The sequence below is a fragment of the Amphiura filiformis genome, chromosome 8, assembly GCF_039555335.1.
Source record: "Amphiura filiformis chromosome 8, Afil_fr2py, whole genome shotgun sequence".
Lineage (NCBI taxonomy): Eukaryota > Metazoa > Echinodermata > Ophiuroidea > Amphilepidida > Amphiuridae > Amphiura > Amphiura filiformis.
The window spans coordinates 26,104,409-26,126,408 of record NC_092635.1 but is presented as its reverse complement, the minus strand read 5'-3'; the positions used below and the strand labels follow the sequence as shown (position 1 = coordinate 26,126,408).

The window sequence follows — 22,000 nt, the reverse complement described above, 5'->3', positions numbered from 1 at the left end:
CTACTCAAAACACATCTTTTCAAATCTTACCTGCCCCCACACCTCCCCCTCCCCAACAACCCAAACCTAAACTAAGGCTTTGTGACAGACTACTAGTATTGCAGATGGCTAACCTACTTCAATCACAAGACTTGGATTAATTGCTTCGTAGATCAAACAGTTAAATATCAAGGAGACTAAATCTATAATCCTTAACCTTCTGCTACAATTCTGTGAATCCTTGTAAACATCCTAAAATATAGGTCACACTTTGAAAGATATAACCAAAGATATAAATAATCCATACATTGGATAAATGGCTATTAAAAAGCAGTTTAACATTGTAATCCATACTGAACTATATTGTAAAAGTAAATGTTGACAGTTCTAAACTTGTCCGACGGTGAACGCGCTAAAAACCCAGTAATTCCTGTTGTAAAAGCCTATCCCACAGTAAATGTATGCATAATTTATTTACAACCACTGATGATGATAAATAATTTAATTATACTACAAGCTAATATTTATCTTAAAAATAGTTATGATTTGGGCCCAAGACTCTACTTTTAAACATATGAAACTTACTTTGTAAAAATTATACTCAATATGCAGTTTGAAAGCAAGTTTGAAAGCAGCTTAAATCAGTGCTTTCATCCGACTTCGCTTTCTAAATTATTTAGTGCAAAATTATTTGACTAATGCCTTGATCGTTTTATTCAAGGTCAACCGTTAGCAAGCTTACTACATTATATAAATCGAAAGAGAAATTTCGGTCCCATTTGAACTAGCAGTGCTTAATCATTCAGGAAATGAGGATTGGACCACTTAAGAAAACGCTGTTAACAGCGGATTAACACCTGTGCATATCTATGACTACAGGCAGCCTCATTAATGAAATATTGGCTATCAATTCATTAGAATTGTAGTCATGTTTTCTCAATATTATTCAAATCAGGAGGAACACCCAACAAAATGTATTTGTGGTTGAGACTATAAAGAGAGGAGGGCATTTACCTGATTAAGGGATCGGATAGTGACGTTTGCATCGTTTTTTTGTGGGACCTGAGAGCATTATCAACACACCAAAATGTGCCAAACTGCATTCTGAATACAACAAATGTCCTTCTGATATCAAATAATTTTGATTTTTTTGAAATTCATCATTTTTAGGTCTTTTGGTCAGCTTTTCCTCCCAGCTACAATTGTAAGTACATATCATTAGATAAACATTTACTTCAAACTTAAAGACTGTTAAATATCAAAAATATCAATTTTTAGTACTTTGTTAAATATCAAAAATATTCATTTTTAGTAATTTGCCATAAAACTTGTATTTGTAGCAAACGAGTATTTTCCTCTTTATTCTTGCACAAAAGAAGCGTGTTGGTCCTGTGCATTAGCACAACAAAAACCTTCCATCTACCTTCACCCAAACTTGTATTCCTAGCAATGACCTAAATTCCAGGGTCTCAATCGCTCATCAATGTTACCAATGATCCTTGTATTCAGCTTCACATTTAGCAATGTGTCTGACATTGTCCCGATTTTGTTTGGTGATAGTATGCTGAAATCTTGGCCTGCTTTTGAACACTATCCCAACATACATTGCTGAATATGGTATCCTGTGGTACAGCAAAATCCCCCATGGTCCAGCTATGGTGCAAGAACCGCTCTAGTTTACAGCAAAATGTCCAATATGCAACAATTTACTAAACAAAAATAAGTATTTTAAGGGATCCAGAATGAGCGTTTATTGCGTTTCGACAGTATTTTTTTGAGGGACATGAGAGCACCTCAGACCTATCGAATTGCATTCTGAATACGAAGCATGTCTTTCTGATATCAAATAATTTTCATTTTTTGTTTTTCACAATATAATATAAATTTTATGACAAATTATAAAAATTTAATATTTGTCAAATTTTTGATATATAACAGTCCTCAAGTAAATTATATAAATCTAATGATATATTCTTAAAGTGTATGTAGCTGGGAGGAAAAGCCGACGTCAATTGAAAATTTTGACCTTTCATATTGAAGATATGGATTTTTTCCCAAAAAGACCTTTTTTTTTTTGTTTTGGTAAAAAATCCATATCTCCAATACTGAAAGGTCAAAATTTTCAATTGATCGTCGGCTTTTCATCCCACCTACATACACTTTAAGTATAAATCATCAGATTTGTAAAGTTTACTTCGAGTACTGTTAAATATCAAAAATATAAATTTATAATGATTTGCCATAAAATGTGTATTAAATTGCGAATTTCAAAAATCAAAATTATTTGATATCAGAAGGACATTCTTCAGATTCAGAATGCAATTCGATATGTCTGATGTGCTCTAATGTCCCAAAATAAATACTGTCCAAACGTTCATACCCCAGCCCTTAAAAGAGCAACAATTTAACAGCCATGTGAAAGACTTGCGATAAGACCCAAGATGTGGTTATTTTTTTCCTGTTGATTTCTGAATCATACGTCAATATCTGGTTGCATAAGATCTTAATCTGACAGGGATAACAAGCAACAAATTCAGTGTCAACTCAGAGTCCTATTTATAGAATAATTGTCCTCAAAGTTGACGGCATAATCACCAAGACTACATTGTAATTTCAAGCAGTAATTTTCCTTACAGTAATTTTCCTCAAGACTGGACAAAAAAGTGGCAAATCCTGGTGGGAAATTTTGCTTTACCAAATAAAGAAATAAAGCTGCAATTGTGGGAAATACTACTATCTTTGTACGTAAATGTTGCTTATGAATCTTCCTGGAAATTTTAAACAGCAATGTAACAGCAAAATGTCATGCAAAGCTTGTTTTCTAGACATAAAATCTGTTTATTGCAAGTGGCCATGTTGGAATATACATGAAAACCTCCAAACTTTTTCTTTAATGAGTTCCTTGGAGAGTCAACAAACAAACAAATTTATAACAACAAAAACAGACACAAAGATGAACTTACACAATTGATCAACGTATAAAGGTTATAATGCCAGTTTCTATAAAACAATCCAACACAGAACAATAACCCTCCCTCCACCCCATGGCCAATCCGGTGAAGAAAGTCCACATGTGTCTTTAAAAAACATTGAAAATCCACCTGTTTTGAAGGGAAAATTCACAAAAGATCCACGTTTTGGGAAAAAACATTGACATTAGCCCTTTTTTGAAGGAAAAATTCATAAAATGACCACTTTTTAGCTCCCCTGCACCCCAACCCTATATAAATCCTGGCTACGGCTCTGGTCCAACATCATCCATTTTGTTATCATCAGGAATGCCCATCTGTACCTTTCCTATTTCATTATTGATATTTCAATTTCATTATCGTTATTGTCACCTCTACCAGTATACACATCAAATATTCACTAACGCAACACACTTGCTTCAATTATGATTACTTCATCCTATCCCAAATGATATAAGCAGAAAAAGTACCATTTTGATATGCAACTATGCAACAGACAATTAATAGTCTGATAGAACTGCAGGCCTATAGAAAATAACATCACTGCTCTTCTCCATCCGACACATTAGCTCAGTTGGTAGGGCATCGGTCCGGTGAACAGAAGGTCCAAGGTTCAAATCCTGGATGGCAGTGAATTTTTTTCACTGGCTGTCATATATGTATGTGGAGACTTGTGTTCAAAACCTTTCTCATATTTAATAGTCTGATGTTTGTTGAAAATGACATTCTTCAGCATTCAACTCTTACTCTAAATTCAAACTCTTACTCCTACTCTTGTTAATAAAAGAGCCAAACATAATAACATTAATTCGATGGTGGTTTTCAAATCAAGAATTCTGGTTCACTTACATTTAGTTTCTTTTTTAGCATTTACTGCATTTTAATTACGGAAAACCATCCATAAATATATCAGAGGCATTAACAGGCATTTAAAAACGAGAAGACAGGAAGAGAAAGGGGTAAAACCATTCAAGTTCTAGAACTGCCTCTCCAAATAATGCCTGCCATGCTGGCCTGTCTATAAAGTAGTCAGTGCAGTCAGTTTCACCTGCAACAAAAATATAAATCAACTTCTCGGAGGGATTCACCCGTGAATGTAACTGTTACGGAAATTATGCACTTTAAGTGTACAACATTTAGAATACATACGAGTGTCATGATATATGTAATGAATTACATCAATAAATCTTACTTACCTGCTTCGAGGTAGGTACATAGCATGGTCAATGAAGACGGATCCCGAGAGCAGTATGTACCAGCACGTACTTAGGTCATCTCGGCTGTGGCATGTCAGGAGAAAGATAAAAGAGGGAGAGAAAAAGACAAGACGATTAGCTCCATTCGGATATGACTAAAAAGTGATTGCTTCCTGCCCCATGCAGTAACTACAAAATGGAGTGTAACTGAGGGAACTATTAAGGAAGGCAGAGACAGGGACCACATGGGTGCAATTGTACAGTGTATCTCAAACATAAAAGGGCAACAAAAAAACTTAGAACTTTATCGAATGCAGATTATATCGATATTTGTAGACTTTACTAGTTCCCATTACCCACCTAGTATTGCCCCTTGCAATGGGATTTTGTTTTAATACTAGGAATCGTTTAAAAATATTACGACATCCCCATCACTCTGATCCTTATTGGATTTGCGGACTGCATCATTTAAGACTACAAACTTTGTTGCATTTGTAAGCTCACTTATAATAGTCTGTCTCAGTCCAATGGAGCGCAAATAATGAACAAGTGGAAGCTGATGAAAAACACCATCTTATAATGACCCTCCATGGATCACATGGTATGGGACTACGCACTATAATGACTTCTGTGTATATCTTATGCAAAAAGAAATGTAAATAAGTGCCGGTCCTACAAAGTAATTTAACTGATAAATATATATTAGCACAGTGATCAAAATGAAATGGCAATTTATAAATTCTTTATGTCATGTTATGTTATATTACAAATTACGTCTTTGAGACACAAATAATTGGCTTTTATCATGTTTATCATAAAAAAATAAAATTAAAAAAAATAAAAAAACGCAGTGATTTATAGTGCGCTACGCACAGGCACAACGCCTAGACGTTGATCCACAAGCCTCAGCACACTTTACAGGTTGTCGCTGACCACTATGGCCCCACATCATTCCATAAACCATTAAACAACAAATCACAAGAGCGCACACCCTAGACATTCCACAAATAACCATCGCAACCAGGATAAGCTCCCCGTGTTTCGTACAGGTTACAACGACACAAATTAGCAGTGAGTTCCTTGTCCAAGGGAATTTCAAGCTAACTCAATTTTTCCACGAGAGCATACTAGGCACCACCAGGGTTCGAACTCGCAACATCTCGCACCATAGTTGAACGCCTTATCGATTGAGCTAACTTGACTCATTACAAAGTTCTCAATTTCAAATCAAAATTTAATTGTGCAACAAAAAGCTTCCTATGTTCCTTTGTTTTTTTAAATCAAAACTTTGCACCACATCATTGTTGACACCTTGGATTCACTGGATGGGTATGACCATGACCATGGGCTTAAGACCTATGAAAAGTACAAGGCCCGAGATCACAAAAGTTTGTTCCAATTTTGAAATTAAGACTCATCCTACAACAGGTGTGCCAGGGAATGAGGTCAAGGGGAATGTCAATTACCTGGACTAATAAGAAATTAGACATTCCACAAATTAGTACTAGTCACTGACACACAAGACACTCTTTCAAATTCCATCTCTCATTGAGCGCCAGTGGGGTGGGTACTCTGCACAATACTTCGGATGGTACAACGTGGGTACAAATGATTATGATGGGGATGTGCCACAAGCATGAGTCTTATTTTCAGCAATTTGGTATATCAAGGAAAAACATAACCCCCTGTTCTAGGCCAATTTTGGTACATGGATAGGTCACATTTTTCACAATTTTCCCTGTTATTTGCTGAAAAAATAGCCCAATTTTGCCTAACTTTATCCAATATTTTCTAAATTAGCTGAAAATTTTGGCAATTTGCATTAAATTTGGCGAAAATGTAACTTTTGATATAACGATTGGTCCAAATTTCTTGAAAAATTGGAATATGAATTTTTAAATTCTCAGTGACACATCCTTTCCCATTCCCAAACTAAACTTGAGTACACCCCCCTAAAGCAACTGGTTGTTCTCTACTGTACTGGTCATCAAATGTGCAAATATGCAACAATTTAACTATATAGTAAATGATACAACTAAGCATAGACTGTAGAGAGAACTAAGTGACTACGGTTCATATACCTTCCTTGAGTCAGTAAAGTAAAACCAAATTTTGAGTTTTTCTCAAAAAATGTTACTTTTTGCAGGGATCTGTTATGCCAGCTGGATTTCTTGCATCATTTCCCATTATTACATTTAGAGATAAAATAAAAAGCAAGATCTAAATTACTAACTCGAGGAAGGTATACCGACTATAAATTGGTGTTCACTTCTGACACACACACACCATAGATCCTACAAAGATATCTAGGATCTATGGACACACCCAATTGACCAGTTCTGCTTCCTCTTGTACACTCACGACTAAATTTAGGATACGATACAGTTTTAAAAATCTTGTCTTGACTTTTCGATCATGAACGATTTTTCTCTTACACAACATCGGTTCCGGCAGATACAGTATCGTTCTCTCGGGATTTCGGATGGGTAATTGAGAGCAGTGAATTTAGCTGCAGCAAGTAGATTGGGATGTGACGTAAATGTAGATTCAACTTCAATTGCTTCTTGCTGCTTCTTTCACCATAAGCCTAAATGATCTCATCTTTAACGCCATAGTTCATTAACCCCTATATAACAATCATAGCTTAAAATCTGACCTCTAGTTGTGGAGTATGAGTTTTTGTTCCCAACACATTTAAAGGTTAAGCTTCCGTATGTACAAATACATTGGGTTACAGAACTGTGTCCTGGTCAATGAGCTAGTAGAGATCTTAGCTTAGGACTCTCTCATCCGATACTAATGGTTGGAGGTATAAGAAAGATATATAGAAAAACAGCTCTTGTGTATGACTAGGAATCCAAATTACACATTTGCGATGATCCGATTGTTGCTTGTGACCGTTAACCATGAATGTTACTATTTCATGATCGCAAATCCACAGAATGTGTTTAATTTTGAGTGCTCATTTTATTAATTTCTTACAACAGACAAATAAAAAACTTTCAGCCATTTGTCGTTATATTTCCTCCGGCAATGTAGCAAGAGATTAAATCAATTACACTGACACCATCAGAAGTAGGCATAGCCCAAAGTCCGGTTCTTACTCCACATCGCAGCGCGATGCGATGCTGCGATGCTATAAAAACTGAAATCTGAGCCAGGTTTTTAGGAGCTCGGCAGTAAAAATTCTCATCGCGTGGTGGAAATTTTGGTCCGCGATTGAGTTGAATTCTGCCATATCGCAGCCGCGCACACTTGAGATTGGCTGCTGGAAAATCAAGGTCGGCAGAATGACCATAAAAGGAGATGCAGACCCCACATGCTTTTAAAACATCGCAGCATTTCGCCATGAAATTAAAATGTACATTTTAATTTCATCGCGCGATGCTGCGAGGTTTTAAAAGCATCGCATCGCGCTGCCATATGGAGTAAGAATTGGACTTTACACAGGAGAAACTGGAATATCAAAAATGATCATAAACTTTCCCGGAAAATACAACATTAAATCGTATGAAGAGTTGGTAGTGAAGCTTCCAACAACAAACCTATGAAATAAGATTTGAAATTAGAGTCGTCAAGCAGTTTTCATAAAAGACGACTTTGATCCGAGTGAGTCAGATCAAATCGCAAATATGCATGTAGTCTGAGAACTTAGCAATAGCAATGGTAAGGATAGGATGTACTCCTTCATGAATGATTGAGATGTACTGTCCTTGGAATGAGTTTCTATAACAACCATTTTGATGCAACATTAATGTAGGGCTGCAACAAATACGCAATTGCGTTATTGGTGCAAATCACATATTTAAGCTCTAAATGCATTTTTTGACAATGAGAAGAAAAATCTTTAAAAAAACAAATTTCACAGCTTTGGAGAGTCCCTGGACCTAGAGCTAACTGCTGCAATCATTTGTGGTTGAATTTTTAAAAATCTGGGGGAAAATCATCAACAAATGACAATTTTGTATCCAAAAATAGCAGAATTGTACTTTGTGTTCATTTCAGAATCTATAAGATTTAGAAATGCATACAAAACCAATGTATTTTTTTTTTTTTACTATTTACGATTTTGCTGGTAAATCACATATCGCGTATTTTGGAAAATCAAGTTGCATATTTCGGCCTCCAAAATTGCGGATTTATTGCAGGCCTACATTAATATTTGTAAAGCAAATTAATGCTCGCTTCTAAATTAGTACAGAATTTTATGTATGCACAGAAATTTTCATTAGCTGTAATGACTAATGAAGAATGCGGGTAATCCTAAATAAAATGCTCATTAATTTAAAAATAGTTGATATCTACCGAAGATTGAAATATCAAATGCTCACAGACTTTACGCTACCAAACGGGAATTATACATCTGGATTCCAGCTATGGTACCAGTCTCTTACTACATGAATAATGATTTGACAGAGATGAAACAATAACATACAGGCTGAGTCAAAAAGAAGTAAACTCATGTTTGAGGGGCTGTAACTGGAGATCTGTAAGGAATCTGCTAAAAATGAAAATACCACTGGAAAGAGCAAATTCTAAACGTCTACCTAAACAAAAGAATTGCTGCAATTGCTCACAGCAAACTCAAGTTATACTCATTTGAATACAAACACCCATTTTTGTAGCTGCACACGGTTTCACTTCCCAAGTAGGGGCCTGTCTATTATATTGATTGGTAAGGCACGATATTCAAATGCAAATAAAGTTCGGTGGCAGGTGTGGTTTCGATAAATAATTCCTACATGTTAAAAGACTCTTTTCAATATGAATGTTACCTCATTGCACTACATTATAATAAAACGGGCCAAATGACAACATGGCACCACAATTTACCGCACGGGGAGCGCATGTTTCTGTCGACGAAGTATCATGAAACTGAGAGTCCTACCGAATTTTTTTTTCGTCTCCAATTTCCTAAAGCTAACTGGGTTTCATGTAAGGGAGCAGTATATAAGAATATAAACAAGCTCAATGTGCATGGGACACTAAGGAACAGCCATCCGGAAGCTTAAGGCAGACCACGAACTGCTAGATCACAAGTGAACATTGCTAGAGTTAGACATGCGTTACAGCAAGACCAACGATCAGCTCAATCCTTTACCCAACATTCCCCAATCAAACTTCTGCCGGATCGTTCGTAAAGACTTGAATTGGTATCCCTACAAACTATCCGTCATGGACTTTGTTGAATATTAATTAAAAGCAAAGGTTGTCTTTTCAACAATAAATCCTGTTATCACTTTGCGGATCCGTCGAAATTGAAATGGATGAAAATGAATCAGCCGTGTGCAGCTACAAAAATGTGTGGTTGTATTCAAATGAGTATAACTTTAGTTTGCTGTGAGCAATTGCAACAATTCTTCTTATTATTTAGACATGTAGAATTTGCTCTTTCCAGTGGTATTTTTGTTTTTAGCAGATTCCTTGCAGATCTCGAGTTACAGCCCCTTAAACATGAGTTTACTTCTTTTTGACTCAGCCTGTACACTAAAAGATACTGTTTCATTGTTAGTCATGTACCAGATAAATAATAAACTTATTGTCAGGGCACAAAACTTTGGTTAGGCCTGGGTAGGGTGCCAGCCTGCTGAAAAGCCTCTAACAAACATTGAGGTAGTAACTGAGAGCCACAAAAGGTTTGAAAGGCGTTCTAAGTCAACTTAGGGTGCTGATTCTGAAGCTTTTAATGTGTACTTTCACAAAAGTGGTCAACAGTCAGGGTAACAGAGTGGTTAAAAACCATACCACAGTGTTCCTCTCATCGGAAGGATTCAGAAAATAAAATAGTTTGACCTACTTGACAGATACAGGTCAAAATTTTTATGTTGAGGTCAATATCAGTATAGCTATAGGTGTCAATAGTGCTCTACTTTCAACAAAACTGGCCACAAATTGTGGGTCAAGAAAAATCAAGTTAGAATTTAGAAAATCAATAATATGCACTATCCTAAAGTTTCAGTTTTCATAGTTTTGCAGACATGGGCATGATACCTTTGAAGCAAATACACATTTGCCTTTGATCAAGAACCACAAGACTTTCCATACAGCAATTTTATTTACATTCCTTAAATATCAACTATTTTTTACATTCAAATTGCTGCATTTCTTTTCCTAGAAATTCATGTAAATTTACACACAACATCTAGACTGTGGGACTGCTATAAACAATCATTTGTAAATGTAGAAAGTATTGCCAAGGTCAAATTGATCCAGGGACCTGGCCTGATTGATCAGTACTCATTACAGTTAAGACTTTTATTCAGTTTCATTTCTCGCTTTTTGTGTACATGAGTACATGGTACATGAGATTATTGACACAACTATTCACTTTCAGCATAACAATTATGTGAACAAGCAGTAATAGCTAGTGTTATGAATGGGAAGCAGAGAAAAAGACATACACTTAACTTTATCAGGCAATGTCATCCAATTATTGGCAATTATGTGCTCTGATTTGGCCGCGAAGACCTAAGTAGCTAATTGAGCTGTGCTCTGATTGGTAAATTATTTGAACTGCACTCTGATTGGCTAAAGCTGCTTACTGATTGCCTAATTGACTCTGGCATGAACAAAATGCACCCTTCCCCTCCCCATATACACATACAATGTATATGCACTCAGTCCGTAATCTACTAAGGTTGGATACAGCAAAATTACTTTCTCTAATTTGTTTTACCTATATTGACGTATAATGCATATTTTGCTGGTAGCAGTATCGATTTGTGCACATAAACCTAAATACCACAGATTGTAGGCTATGTACACACACAAACAAGGGCGGTTTGTTGGCACACTTGCAGCGCAAATGCACAAATGTTCTGATGTCACTACCAAACTTGAGGTGAAACAAAGTATACATGTAGGCCTATCTGATTGTGGTAAATAAAATCCGAGTTAATTCATGGTATTTGCCTTGATTTGCATCACAGATATCTTAATCACAAGTCACAACTTCATAACACAATACATCAGCAACCACACAGTCAATTACTTAATTGACCCATCAAGACAAGAATGTCCATCACTTATTCATAATTAATACAACACAGATCAAAATTTATTTTCATTATAAAAACTGCTGGCATAATTAGAGACACACTAGATCATCCTACTATCTATACTAGGTTGTATTCAAAGCAAGGAAGAACTTCCAACTGGAGACATGCTGCTGATTACTTCTGCTTAATTGCACATAGTTCCTGCATGATGTGACTGTAAAACATGAGGCACTATGGACCACAATAGCTCATCCCAATGACATAGTTCAAACCTCAAATCAAACAATCATAGTGCAAAATGTGACCTCGAGTTACAGATTATGAGGTTTTGTACCCAAATTTTCAAAGGTCATTCAATGAATGTTCAAATGTATTGGGGTTAAAGAACTTTGTCCTGATAGATGAGCATGTTGTGGATCCTAGTGAGGAGGAGCCTTTGAGGAGGAGGATTGACCCTTGACTACAGAGTACAATCACTTGTACTCTTCATGCTTGGTCATTTCTGCATCAGTGATTTTTATGATACTTGACCTAGCTTGTGGGTGGGCAGAGATTTTTTAATGCTTTGTAAACACTTACAATAAACAGAAAACAACAATAACAACAATGACATCAACAACAAAAACAACTTCTGGTTTGTTCTTTAAGGGTCACCAATTTCAAATCACCACTGCCTATGCCTGGGTTTTATAAAGACTAATCCTATGTCCTGTAATATCAACATGCATGTACTTTTTTTTAATTTGTAAGGGTGTAATTTTGCTGCAAACCCAATTAGGTTAGACAGTTTTTGCAATGTGAAAGTTAGTTATCATTCAGCTGAAACAATCACATATGCAGAAAACAATGCAAGCTATTTTTGGATGCAACAATTTTAAATATATTGATGGAAATATCAAAGTAATCAAGTTACTACTGACAGCTAAATTTTCTTCTCAAATATGTGAGTTTGAAAAGTATCAGAAGACCATATGCAAAAATTAATCACAATTCAATTTATAAAAATTTGCTCCACTTGATTTAGTATACATTTTAATTGTATAATTTACATATCTTGTATAAATTATTCCATCAATTATATGAGTATGCAGTCACTCAACCAGCAACTCCATAATTTGCCAATTTATGCAAAATCATGTCAACGTAATCATAACTGTGGGCTAAAACCACCTTTGCTCTCTTGGTGAACTGTAAGTGTAAATGAAAATCTCAATTCATATCATATCATATAAACAACACAATCACACATCCAACATGTATCAAGTATCAATAATATGTGTTGATAAAATAACACACTTCTACCAGGATACGCTTTGACCCACACAACATCTAGACAGAGTATATTAATAACAAGTTTACATTTTTTAACAATTTATAGACAAATATCTGCATTTTTATGATAATTTACAAAATTATCCATAAAAATGACCCCTAGCTTGCATGGTTAGTATCCAAAATATAGTGGTTCTTAAGATTGCTTGTCAAAAGAAAAAAATACATCTTTCTCATAATACAACATCATTGTGTGTAAAAGATATGAGATACACATACCTACAATTGGAGATACTATCAATGTTCAATCCTTGGTTGTGCTTATATTCCTATATCCACCTCATGGATGGAACCACAATGTATTTCATACATTGGCTCTCCGTTGTCAGAACCACGACAATGTAGGGGACGTAGACTTGAGCACTAATGCATATGATGTCCCAAAAGCATTTGCAATTCTACCCTAGTATAGCTATCCTCAAGAATGACTCACTGACACATAACGTTGACACTTGTACCGCTATGATTAAGCCTAGCCAACCAAAGCTGACAGGAGGAGGGAGACAGAGAGAGCCCTCAATATTTCCCCACAAATCTGCTGGAATCCTGTGGGATTGAGAGGTGAAATCCCAGCTGTTCTCCTGTGTCACCCTAATCCAATGCACTTGTTTTTTGGCATCTAGTGTAGTGCACCCATAAGTTAACATTTATTTTGCAGAACAAAGTGCAAAACTATGAATGATACCAATAGAAAGACCATGTTACTTCCACATGAAACTACTTGTATAACACTGATAAGGGAACATACCAAAAGTCTGATGATGCCCTATGCACACAAGTCCTTTTGCTAGAGGACAGGGTCAATAAGTCAGATTACGTTTATAAAAAACTAGTTAAATATGATTTAAAATATTTGTGTTTCTGCTTTCAACATTTCACACTTATGTTAGGGATGGAGGGGGTCAGCCTCCTAACAAAAGCACTTTCATTTTTAGGACGTCATCAAACTTTTGGTTTGTTCCCTAAGTATCATGGCTGGTCACCTTCATCAAAACTGGGTCACCAATATTATCGGATTATCATTGTGTATCAAATGTGACTATTTATAATACAGATTTGGTCAGATCAAAGTACAATAAATAAACAGGTATCAATCTGCATATCTAGATAACACATACTGGTACATATTAATTCCTTCTGCAGCATTGACATGAGACATTGTTTTGTATACTGATTCAAGCACGATACATTTTGTATTCAGAGGTTTCAAAATAGCTTCAAAATAACTATAATTCAAACCCCTTAGGCTCACTTCAGTGAACACCATTACAACAATAATATCTCCGTTTGTTGACAAAATTACATCATATTATGCTTATTTTTCCCAGGGTTGACACTAGAGATGAGCTCCAACTCAAAGTTCATCAGGAGCCCTTGGCTGTCTATGCTAATATTAGCAACGCTCTTGACAGTAGCTAGTTAAATATAAACCATACTGGCATATTTTGGATTTAAAGCAAAAAGTCTGTTGACAAGGCAAGATCTAGCGTAGAGGTAAAGTTATTATGAGGGGGCAAAGGTATTTTCCTACCCCCAAACATATACGCCTAAGGAGGATTGAACTTTGATTCCCACTACTTTGTTCAGTATCTACCAATATGCCTTATGAGGGGGCAAAGGTATTTTTGCTAAACCCTATCCCAAACTTTTGCCTTAGGAGGTTGAACTTTGATTCTCACTATCATCCAATGTGACTATCTTACCATCATGCTCAGGCTTGCCACTCTAAGGCTATACACAAATGTACATTATATGTTATTTTTACAACCTGTGTATGCAGTGTATTATATACTCATTTGAAAGTAAACAAGTATTCTGATAAAAATTCCCTTTAAAAGGGAAAGCCAGCCTCAATGTAGAAGAGGTCTTGTAATTAGTTTTGGTCAATGTGAAAGGCATTTTTAGGATCACGGCTTACTACATCCATGTTACATGACAGTCCACCAAACCATCAACGGTGAGAAGATGTACACTGAAACTGCAGAAAACATTAACTCCTAGTCTCCTGTCAACTCTTTAATTCATTATTGTTCATTATTATTAATTCATTATTGTTCTCTAAATTGTTCTGTTCTGGTTTTATTTGTCTTTTCAGCTTCTTACCCACGATATTTCAATTTCCAATTTTTTAATACCATAACTTATTTAACTCAATTTCTTCGCTTAGGAATGTCCGATTTTATTGGGGAAAACGGCGCTGTGGAGCAAAATAGCTCTTTATGTGAAAGCCTCCAAATTTATAAGCTGTCAAAAGATGTCTGTTTTGACATGATACGCCACATTTCTTAAAGACCCATTCAGTGATCCCAGTGCAAGAGTAAAAAATTAAAATTGTTTATAAATTGCTTAAAAGAGAAGGATAGGCCTAAGTCATTCAAATTGTCATTTGGTATTTTTGAAATGCCAAATTTGGCAAAAAATGAAGAAAACAGCAGTACTGACTTAGTTCAAGCCCCGCCATTCAAATACTTGTAGCTAATTTTAGATACTGTCAGTATCTAAAAATACAGATTCGTGTAAAATGTCTTATTTAATCTTAAATAGGCCTACACGGCTTTTGGCTGAACCATTTGCAGACTTAGCACATGTAGGTACGGTACCAAAATTTTGATGATTTTTACGATCGTCCGGATGAGCAAATCACTGAATGGGCCTTTAATATTAATAATAGATAAGCTGCCTTTAAAAATATTATTGACAATGTTGAGAGTAGGAATTACCTTGAAAAATGTCTCAAAAATACAACATGCCAGTTATATTCAGGTCTGAAACGATCAGACAATATTTTAAACATTAATAACATCATAAACCCAAATCGTGAAAAAATCACCCCGGGTAGATTTTTGGCTATTTCTCCATTTATACGATCCTGCCCAAAAGTGTCTGCTTTCGATATACCACGTCACAAATACTACACTGCACTGACTGCAGGTTTTAGTTAAAAGGGCATTTCGTGATCCACAGCATCATCCCCTAACTTTTCTCAAAAAAAGTTGAGATTTTTATATCACTGGAAACCTCTGGCTACATAATGTTTATGTACAAAATATTTCTTGCAGATTAATTCGCTTCGCAAAGTAATCGTGAAATTTGTCTACACATAACCATGCATAACTCGTAAAGGCAAAATCGGAATCAACTGAAATTTTTTAGAATAAGCTTTTTTTGTGGATATATACTGAAAAATGTCATAAAAAGAGGATGCTAGGATCACGAAATACTCCTTAAATTCGCCATATAACATAATATAAACTCACCTTACATGTACATTTTTTATTTTAAAATAATTTGATATTAATTCGCAATGTATAGTTTACTGTATGATAGATGGTGGCAAGAACATTTATAAAGGACTGATTACTCACTGCAATCTTCACTCTTGTGTGTTTTGACTGTAAGTTTATGAATCAAATAAAAAGATAGAAAGTAGCTTCACTTACGTTATGTGTCATTTTATTTATAACATAGAAGTTATTAAATTAATAAAGTAAGACAATTTATTTATCTATAAGTGCATGTCAAATGGGTACATTGTTCAATACTATAGGCCTACATGCATAAATTATGCCCATATTATAGCTAAGCCCTAAAAACTTTATTTTGCATCGGATTTTTCCCGCTGAAAAGGCAAAACTGATGTTCATGATAGCAACTATTTCATCAATAGCATTTTGAGTCATTTTTATCCATAAAACGACACAGGATAGGATAGATAATTACTTTGACATCAATATGGTCCATATGATGAAGATTTTGATTCTTAGATCTGTTATCAACATGATATCACGCTGTTCAGTGGTCAAGGACCCCGGTCAAAGACACTGAAATGACATACTTTTCTTCTGCTGACCATATGATGCTGTATATTAACTATTATTGTTACATTTTAGGCCTATACCTAAAACTTTTGAAGTCATATTAATTCAAACATAACTTTGGTAATACTCACTGCTTTCATTCGTTGAAACGGCAAAACATACTTACTTTTCCTTACACATCGAATTAAAATATTTTTAAAAAATTCAACCACAAAACGCTTTTAACAAAAAGTCATTCCAATACCAATAAACGATAATATTTAAGCCATAAATAATTCAAATATAACTTTGGAAATACTCACTCGTTTTCGTTCGTTGAAACGGCAAAACATACTTACTTTTCCTAACAAATCGAATTAAAATATTTTTTTAAAAATTTAACCACAAAAAGTATTAAAAAAAATCATTCCAATACCACTAAAATATAATCTCTTGAGTAAACTGACCCCAAACCTGAAACAGGTACCAGCCCCGAATGGGCTGGCGAAAAGAGCATCCATATTTGACATAATGAGCACTCAAGATGCTAAATCAGTCAGGGGTGCTTATTAAAAATATTAAATGAATGTTAAAATGGGAATTTCCATGCATAAACATTCCAAATACAGTGTATCTGAAGTTCAAATCATCATCATCTTAAACTGGATGGCTTATTTAGACATAATTTGGTGTGATTTACTTGCACATGTGCATTGAAAAGGAGGCACTTAAACAAAATTGTCACACAAGCAATGATGTAGAGACCGCTTATTAGGGGAGGGCGCTTATTACGGGAAGGTGCTAATAAGGTCCAATACAGTTGCTGTGAATTGATGTGCACATGCATTTGATGTTATTCAACATGTTCAGTAAATATTAAAATCAATCAATTGTATGACTGTATAGATATGTAGATCATATTGGAATGAGCGGAATGACCCAAACTTTTTAACTGGTCTGCTACGATCAAATGAAAGGATTATAACATGCACTTTTGGTGTTAAACCCAATTCCCTAAAACCAGAAGTTGAGTTTGATATATATCTAAAGCTTGAACCCACATATTCTAGAATACTTTGGTTGAACATAGATTTGATTATGTGACATGTTGTAGAGGAATATGTTGTTACCCCCACAGGCCAACCAGAATCCGTGCATGCATGAAGCATAAAATCACAACTATTTACTTGCTCTCAGATATACAGGTCTTCAATTCACAGACTCACAAAAATGTATACTAGTGATTTGATGTTTGTGTGTATTGTCTCAGTGAACTACATGTACTATGTACTAAGTATAAGATCAAGGAGAGTGGTTCACTTTCCTTCTGAGGGTAGGGATGTACATCACTCATTTTGAATGTTTTTGAGGAACTCTCAAAATGCTGGGATATTGACTCGGGAAAAAAAGTCTGAAATTATTTGGTAACTTCTGTAGATTAAATTCAGACTTCCGCTCTCCCCATGGTTCATTTAGAATTGGTAAACGAATCATGAAAGTACTCCGTCCTTTGGAGGGGATGTTAAGCCGTCGGTCCCTTGTGCAGAGAGCCATACCTGTACATATATTTCGCAGCCAGTTTCGAAAAGAGTAGGGTGTTAACCCCTGACTATTCCCAACCCGTCCCGGTGTTCAAATGGACCCCAATGGAAATAAGCTTCAATAGAGGCTTTCTTGGGTTATCCAGGGTTGTCAAAACCCGAACAAATCAAAACAAAAAAAAGTCTGCTAAGATCAAATAAAAGGATTTATAACAAGTACTTTTGGTGTTAAACCCAATTCCCTAAAACCAGAAGTTGAGTTTGATATATATCTAAAGCTTGAACCAATGTATTCTAGAATATTTTGCTTGAACATAGATTTGATTATGTGACATGTTGTAGAGGAATATGTGGTTACCCCCACAGGCCAACCAGAATCCATGCATGCATGAAGCATAAAATCACAACTATTTATTTGCTCTCAGATACATGTCTTCAATTCACAGGCTTGGAAAAATGTATACTAGTGATTTGATGTTTTGTGTGTATTGAACGCTAAATACATGTTTATCTCGGTGAACTACATGTACAAAGTATAGTGAACAAGGAGAGTGGTTCATTTTCCTTAGGGTATAAAACATCACTCATTTTTAATGTTTTTGAGGAACTCTCAAAATTCTTACATACAAAAAGGTGGGGGCTTGGGTAAGACTACTAGACTGCTATGCTGTGTTTCAATGCAAGTTCCCCTATTGTACCAGAGCCGGAACATGTAACATAGTAATTGAATGGATCATAAATACCTACCAATATAAAATATCATTAGCATCTCTCTTCTCATAACGCACACTTTTTGCAATCTCTCGTAGTGCAGGCTCTCGTAACGACCGTAGTGCTTCCAGATCATGAAGATAGGTATAAATACTCTGCAAATCCTGCAAGAACAACAAATAAAGATAACTAATATTAAAGCTTTCTTCCCGCCTGGCACTAGTAGTTATTTTAATGACTTCCCATTGTTTTAAAGAGATAACAGTTGGCCAATTCTGTTGTTTCACTTCGGTAAGTTTAACTACATGTACATAGGAGTGATAGGACCAACATTTTATCCAAGCCTGAAAATAAACATAACACAGTGGTATAATTAGAGCAAAACTATTAAAAACTCACGTTTGCCCTGGGTAGGGGATCCATCGCTATACATGTGCTAATTTTCTAAGAAAATAGGACCCAAATTTCCTGTCAAATTTAAAGCAAATTTGTAGTTTATTTTGAATTCAGAATGACCGTATTTACAATGAGGCAAATTTCGGCTATTTTTCCCTAAATTTTGCAAACATTTTGTAAAATTACTCATCCATGTACCAAGATAGACCTTACAAAATGTGTCTTTTATATACCAAATGGTCATACATGCCAACCATGTTTGCCGCACATCATTGTATGGTTGCTAAGGGATATCAAATACTTGAATTTGCCTGCCTTTTTTTTATGTATTTACTACAAAAACCCCTTTTTCCACTTGATTTCTGTGGTTGCCACTGGTAGTAGTATAAATCCCTCCTTTCTACAGGAGCACCATCAGGAAATTGAACCAGTTTCTTTCACTGACAATTCACTTCAATAAACGCTCCCTTTTGGAAAAATGCAATGCCCTGGGTGTTTATAACGGACACTACAGTATTTAGTGTTATTTATCGCATTTTGCTATCACCTCTAGAGATCAAGCAGAGCCTAGTTCATCTTGAAGTTTAACCAAACCTACTTTAGAAGTGGTCACTGCATAATTTAGATTTGTCACTGAATAATCAACACAGAAAGGATTTGTAGCAATCTGTACCAGTCTGTATTCAACAGAATAGTGCCCAGTACTATCAACTCACTTATAAATTAATCATATGGTTTTTGGTTTAGACAAAATCTGCATATTTATGAGTACAAAATTGAATGAAACTAGTTCAGTCCCTAAAGTTACTGGACTGGTTATTGGTAAAACAATAAAATACAAATAAACTAAATAAAATTTGTATGTATGGAAACTTGTCTATTTGCCTCCATCAAAAAGAATTTTGACCTCTCTACATGTACTTTGCTCTCATGATAAAGTTGGATCTAAAAAATAAAATAAAATAATTAATACTACCAGATTCCTCCAATATGTATGAAGCACCTAGGTACACTTACTTACTATGCTACAAAATTTAAACTGGATATTTTCATTGCAAAAAATGCATTCTGAATATGAGGAATGTCCTTCTGTGATATCAAATAATTTTGAAATTTGCGGTATAGTACAAATTTTATGGCAAATTGTTACAAATTTATATGACATCTAACAGTCTTTGAAGTAAACTTTATGAATCTAATGACATATATTTAGAGTGTATGTAGCTGGTAGGAAAAGCTGTCCATTATATGAAAATGTTGACCTTTTTCGTATTGAATAATCTTCTTTTTTTTTTCAGGAGAAAAAATAAATCTTCAATTGCTGAAAGTGACATTGTGAGCCCGGAAGTGAGCCGAAATCATTTATCCTAAGTTCACAGTTTCAGTCATTTTCAGCATGATTTTTAAGGGATTGGATAGCAATGTTTGCACAGTATTTTTTGAGGGACATAAGAGCACATCAGACACGCCAAATTGCATTCTGAATACGAGTAATGTACTTCTGATATCCTCAAAGTAAAATTTATAAATCTAATGACATATACTTAAACTGTATGTAGCTGGGAGGAAAAGCCATCCATCATATATGAATATTTTGACCTTGCGTATTGAAGATATTCATTTTTCCCCCAAAAGACATAAAAATTTTAGGTCTTTTTTGGGGGGAAAATGTACATTTGTATATCTTCAATTGCTGAAAGTGACATCGAGAGCCCGGAAGTGAAACGGAAGTCATTTATCCTAAGTTCACAGTTTCATCATTTTCAGCATGATTTTTTTAAAGCTTATTTTAACGAGTTCTTCAGGAATTGTCATTGTAAAAATGATGGTATCCTAATGTCATATTTTGTACTCTGTGTGACTCCTGTGTTTCAGTATTTACAAATTATATCCAACCAATGCCTGATTAAAATATCAATATTGATCTAATTGAACAGGTCTATCTACATGACTGTTGAAGTTGAAGCAAGCCTTCCTTCCCCTTTTATTAAGATAAGTTAATCATATCACACCTTAGTGGCTAAACATTAAATGAACTGAAATAAATAATAAATCACATAACTTCTAGTCCATATAGCTAGTCTTTGAACTTAGCCCTGAAGGAAGTCTTCCGATGTGACTCATTTAAACTGTAGTATAGTATACACTTTGTGGCATACAAGTAGCTTTGGGTTAAGTTAGGGCTGGGTTACAATACATGGCAACGCTTAGGCTAGTAAGGTTACTTAAGGGCCTGGAGGGTAGTTTGAAAACTTAAGGGGTGTGACAATATTATTATTGCAAGTAGAGTAAACGAAGCAAATAGAGCAATTCAACAACATGCCTTTCATGGCCTACTTTAAAATTCCTGAAAATTTTGTTAAATCCAAAGCTTTATGTATATCTAATAGAACTTGCTCCGTTCCCTTGACTCACAATGCCTGAACAGAGAGCGAGCGAGCGCATCCATGCGAGCAGTGGCGTGCTAGAGCTGACAGCGAAGCATGTAGCACCTGGTATACATTCATGATATCTCCTAACTTTAATAAGTATCATACATGAAGCAGTTAGACAATTGCTTCATAGCGGCATTTTTACATCAACATGTTTTATGCAATGTATAAAAGCAGGGTTGAAAACTGGCTTCCGACTCAATTCCAGGAAATGGTATGTGGCAGTGTCTTTGCCTCGATGCCAAACCTCGCGAACTATATCAAATCACATAAATTTTGTAATATCATATCATCGTATAAAATGATCATCAAATATTTACGAGATATTTATGACTATTTTATGTAAATGCTTCCTTGCGGCCTGGCATGCAAGATTGCATCATTGGCTAGTGTATCTGGCACTGATTCACACCAGTATAGCATAAGACTGGGTTGTGAGAGTGGGAATCTGGTTAAATTCTAAATACAAAGTATACTGTTTATGAAATGATTTAAACCCTTTTTAACATTTTGATTAGTAAAAAATATTAACTTGAAAAAGTTGAATGACAACAAACACAGCGATATAGTGTAACACACAGGCATAACTCCACAAGCCTTGTGACACTTTACAGGAATTCACTACTATGGCCCAAGACATTTAAGCCAT

At 35.2% G+C, this 22,000-nt stretch overlaps 1 protein-coding gene across 1 annotated transcript in view; it reads right to left on the bottom strand.

Annotated features, from left to right (window-relative positions):
* Positions 1–22,000, bottom strand: part of LOC140158866 (rap guanine nucleotide exchange factor 6-like) — a 130,171-nt gene that overhangs the window by 84,937 nt on the left and 23,234 nt on the right. Inside the window, 2 exon segments of the mRNA XM_072182122.1 lie at positions 4,145–4,228; positions 18,560–18,687. Of these exon segments, the coding sequence (XP_072038223.1) occupies positions 4,145–4,228; positions 18,560–18,687 (212 nt within the window).